Source organism: Cynara cardunculus (genome assembly GCF_001531365.2).
Source record: "Cynara cardunculus var. scolymus isolate 2C chromosome LG 15, CcrdV1, whole genome shotgun sequence".
NCBI classification, from domain to species: Eukaryota; Viridiplantae; Streptophyta; class Magnoliopsida; order Asterales; family Asteraceae; genus Cynara; species Cynara cardunculus.
Window position 1 is genome coordinate 18,828,330 of NC_037542.1, and position 5,188 is coordinate 18,833,517.

General features: G+C 32.9%; 1 protein-coding gene across 1 annotated transcript; it reads right to left on the reverse strand.

The window, feature by feature from the left end:
• Window positions 1-357: 357 nt before the first annotated feature.
• On the reverse strand, window positions 358-1,748 carry LOC112528216 (heavy metal-associated isoprenylated plant protein 30-like). The gene is made up of 3 exons (XM_025139187.1): window positions 1,434-1,748; window positions 1,117-1,192; window positions 358-935 (listed from the first exon to the last, which is right to left on the reverse strand). The coding sequence occupies exons 1-3, from the start codon at window positions 1,575-1,577 to the stop codon at window positions 613-615; spliced, it is 543 nt and encodes a 180-aa protein (XP_024994955.1). The 5' UTR covers window positions 1,578-1,748; the 3' UTR covers window positions 358-612.
• Between the last annotated feature and the right edge of the window lie 3,440 nt (window positions 1,749-5,188).

The following is a 5,188-nucleotide window of genomic DNA, read 5'->3' on the forward strand; positions in this document are numbered from 1 at the left end:
AACCACAACGTGGTCAAATCTGAAAACACGAGGACGGGCAAATCACATGTGATGTCCTATATTCGATTAAATGGAATTTAAGATTATTCTCGTTTGTTCTCTTATTTACAAGCGCCTTGTGTTGTCAGCCATCCCATCTGGTGGGGTTTATGTCCTATATCCGATTTGCATGAATTCCACATCCCAGTTTTAAATCAATCTGGGTCACGTTTTTTGCGAATCTTGAAGGAGAAAATATTTATTACGTAAAATTTGTTCTATGAATAAGATTCTCCAAAATGAAATATTACGATCGATCAACTTAACTTCAAAAAAATATCCCTATATGCTTGTAAAGGAAAAGAAAAGAATCCCTTACGCTTAAGAAAACTAAACTACGGGAATATTATACATAAACAAGCAGGAGCTTTCATTCGCAATGCAACTATCATCGTTACAGTAATCAGATGCACATATATATCATTCGAATGAGCATCAGATTACTATATACTGAAAAGACAACCAATTAGTACCTACGTCTGGCATATTAAACGATCGACCGTTAATTATCCTTATCCAAATTAAACCCTCGTTATTCTACATTCGGGGAGCAAATCTAATTCGAAGATGTTGCTACATGACACAGCAGGCATTAACGTTGTCATCATTGAACATGTTACTGACTTTGTCGTCCCCCCTTTGGCTGACATGAATATTACCATGCTTATCGCCCATATTGTATCCGTGCCTGTAGTAATTGTAGCTCTCTTTGTATTCGTTCGTCGTGTCTTTGAAGTAGTTGGTGGACGATGTGAAGTATAGCGGTGGATTCGGGTAAGGCCAAAACTCTGCCCTCTTTCCCGCTCTCCTAACCGCCTTCAGCACCTTGTTACGATCAACATATCCGATCACTGTAACCTTTTCAAGTTCTAAGTCCACCTCCACTGAGTCCACCCCTGTATATTTCAATTTCAAAACATAGAAACTTAAAGAACCTGTAATTAATCAGTAACGGAAACCATGTCCACTTAGCAACAACAAAATCTCATATTATATATCCTTAATTCTTATCCCACCAATCATTTTAATAAGCATCATCTGTTTAGATATATATTAATTAATAAAATATACACATACCTCTAAGCTTGTGGATGGCACTCCTGACAACTCTCTCGCATCCTGTGCAGCACATCCTCACTTGAAGCTCGATGGTCTATCAAGTAAAACAAAGTTGATAGAAAAAAATAAGACCCTAGCTACTTGAGGTCCCAACAACAAAAGGTGAACATGGTTCGCCTATAACTTCTTTGTTCATCCTGTTAAGCGAACTTTTTGGACTTAAAAGATTGTTAATTTTACTGTCAAAAGAAATATCCATATACAGTACGTGAATGAAATAAGAAATTAAAACAGTAGGTGCATGCATCTAGCTAGACATGAGATAAGTAGCAAACCTGCAAAGAAAGTGGTCGCCGGCCCTTAGGCATGTCGTGTTTGCCGTGCCCGGTGGTATTGTAGTTTGCTTGATAGCTGAAACAGTAGCTGATGACAGCAGAGATGAAAGATCCAAACAGTCTCTCAGAACGGAGGTTGGCCATATGTAATGAGATTTGTTGAGTTTAAATATTAATTCAAATTAATAAAGAATGGAAAGGGGAAGAGGAAGAGGTAAGAAGCCAAGTCTAGGAGATATTCTCGGATGTAGAGAAGGCATCTCTTCCTTCAGTTCCAATCCCTTGTGTATGTAATATATTCCAAACCGTGTTGTGTCTGTGTTGCTTAACGGTTGCTTGTGGTTAGGTTTTCACACGTAGTCGATCCAACAGGGAATTGAGGGTGATGGGCATGGGGGACTTACTTATACTGTAATGGATATATGTAGACATGGACGTGGGGAAGCAATGTCAAAAAGTACCTTTTCCGCGATGAGGAATCGCATCTAAGCCATGGGAAAATATATATTCATCATCTGTTTTAGTATGTAACCCATTGCTTGCATCAACCCGTGGATTAGTTGGGACAAAGGTATCTGATACCATGATATAGATTTATAATTAATTAATACCATTAAATTTATTACCTTTTTCTTTTTTTATAAAATTTGTAGAAGCCTTTATATTAATTCTTTATTTTTTTCGTAACTACTACTTTTCTTTTTCAAAAAATAAAATCATTAAATCGTTTCATGACCTGATTAATTACAATATGCTTGGAACGTGGCATCAACATGGGTGCTGACAAGTGACAATTGCTTTGCTTCAGTAAAAAGAGAAATTTTTGATGGAATATATATATATATATATATATATATTATATATATTTATTTATTAAGAGAGAGAGAGAGAGAGAGAGAGAGAGACTTAATTGGGTTAAGAAATTGATCGCTAGAGTAGAGAGATTAAAAATGGTAGATGATGCACATCACGAGCTATAGGAAACCAAATATATTCCTTCAAAATCTTGTGCTTTTTTTTCAGGCATCTTTGGAAAAAACTATAACCCAACAGGCACCAATATCTCTGTCTATCTGAAAACCACCATCCAACATATATATTCGCTTCCCTGATTGTTCACCAGTGATCAAACCATCTTGACCCCATATATATGTATATATATATATATATACATACATATATATATATATATATATACATACATATATATATATATATATATATACATACATATATATATAATATACATGCATATCTACATATATTTGCAAGATGTTCTGGACACCCTACTTTAATTCATGTACTATAAATGGCATGTTGCATGGTTATGTCGGAGATCTAGAACCAAATACAAGTTAATAAACAATATATTTTATCGTTTTATATATATATATATATATATATATATATATTAAATCTTGATATATATATATAGATATATTTACACACATGCACACACACATATATCTGCAAGACGTTCTAGACACCCTACTTCATGTACTATAAATGGCACGTTGCATGATTATGTCGGAGATCTAGAACCAAATACAAGTTAATGAACATATATATTTTATCGTTTTATATATATAAAATCTTGATATATATAGATAGTGTGAATGCGTTATGATGATGGAGAGATTAAAAATTAGAAAGAAAAAAAAACAGAACAATCAAGTGATAGTGCAAATACAACTTTGTCGAGGCATATAAGTTTACTTAAAGTTTATTCGCACTTGGATTTGAATGTGTAGGGTAACTAGTATTTTTCTTCCAGTTGTAGTACATACATATTAACTACTTGCTTTTATACTTGGAAGTGGAATTCTAGTCACTATTATAATTAAACTACTAACTTAATTAACACTTGTCATCTCCTCTCTCTCTCTCTCTCTCAAATATATATATATATATATATATACATATATTGTGGGTGGGTGTGTATTCATACATGGAGCTATGCATGCATTTATGTCTTGAATCACGAGTAAAGTAGATGCCGGACTTCGATTTCCTTTTTAGTAACAAGAATATTAATTTATAAATAAATATTTCCAAAAATCATTCCAGATATATTATATTTGGATCTTGATAAGCAAAAATATATGGTTTAGAGAGAGACATTAACTTCGGTATATTTTTCAAAGTTTGGAGATGAACATGTTTTAGATCATGCAATTTTGGGAAACTAGGTACGTTAACTTGGTGTTAAACTTAAAAGATCGTTTGTTTGTTTTAGGATAAGAGCTTAAGAACAATTAATGTCCTCTTATTGGATAAGAGTTAAAATCATGTTTTATTATCCTCTTACATTCCTCTTATTTCTCTAAAATAAAAACAAAATATTTGGAACCCCAAAAAACAAGAGGTAACCCTACTTTATTACTAATTGCATGCCATGATAATGGAACATTTGAGAATTGAAAACATCTAAGATGTACAAGTCTCAATAGCACAAAAATTAGTACTCTTAAAATAATACCAACACTGGCTCGGCTTCGTCCTAGAAGCTACTGCTTCGACCTCTTTAGACTTCACTATCGCTCATGACTGGTATATGGATCTCTTTATGTAGTGGTTGGCCTTCTAGAAGCTTCGCCAGAAGCGAATAGTCGCTTTCCGAATGCCCCTTTCTTTGCCGTCAAACCACTAGGAGAGTCAGCAAGCTAGCTTGCTTGCATTGTAGCTTCCATGCCCTTCTTGCTCACTGAAATATTTTGATTTTAAAAAAATTACAGTATTATTTATAATAAATTTTAATTAGCATTTATATTTTTCTATTTGTTGGTAGTAATTTCTTAATATCATTAACCATGATTATGTTTACATATTTAAACATTTATCAGTTTTTCAAAACAAACAATATTATAGATTTTGTTTTCAGATTTTAACCACAAACATCTTTTCAATAAGATATGAAAATATGACTTAAAGATTTTAACATCTCTTAAAAGCTCAAACAACACTTTAGGATTGTTTTGGTCTCAAAGGTTATATACAGGTTGAAGTGGGAGTGAGAATTAATGAGTGAAATGACTCATTTCTGAGTTTTTGATAGTGAGTCATTCCCATATAAATTAGGGTATGGAAAAACATTTAAAGAAATTACCATTATCTATCCTTATGTTTGTTTAAACTTTATATCAGTTCTGAAATTATATCAAATCCCCATTGTTTTAATTTGCTTAAACCCTTCATCCATGTCTTTAACAGACGAGCATCTTAGTCCTTTTGCCTTTTCTATTACAAAAATATGTTAACGTACAAATATGTAAAGTTTTTGTACAAACAATTAAATTATTTATAATTAAATAATTTAATAAATCCTCCCCTCCTCCTCCCTTTTCCCTCTGCTTCTAACCAAAACCATGGATGCATTGAAGAAACCTGTTTTGTAAAATGAAGGTTTTTGCTTCTTTTCCTCTATTATAGCGAAAGGTCTTTGAAAATGCTGCAAATCCCAATGAGCAGCATCACCAACCATATGGTCTTGATTCTTGAAGCATATAAAACCAATTTTAGATCGTTTACACCAAAACAACCTTAATCATATTTCAATTCTTCTTTCTTAGCCTTGATCCCAAAAGTATCGGACCTTATTACTTTTGGCAATTTTAGACTAATAAGCCTAACTGCTTGTGTATATATAAATTAAAATAATTACAAAAACCTTAACGGAAAGACTTAAGAAAGTCATCGGTAAACTTATTGGGGAGGAACAGAATGCTTTTCAAAATGTGAGTAGAGAGTTCTTTTTT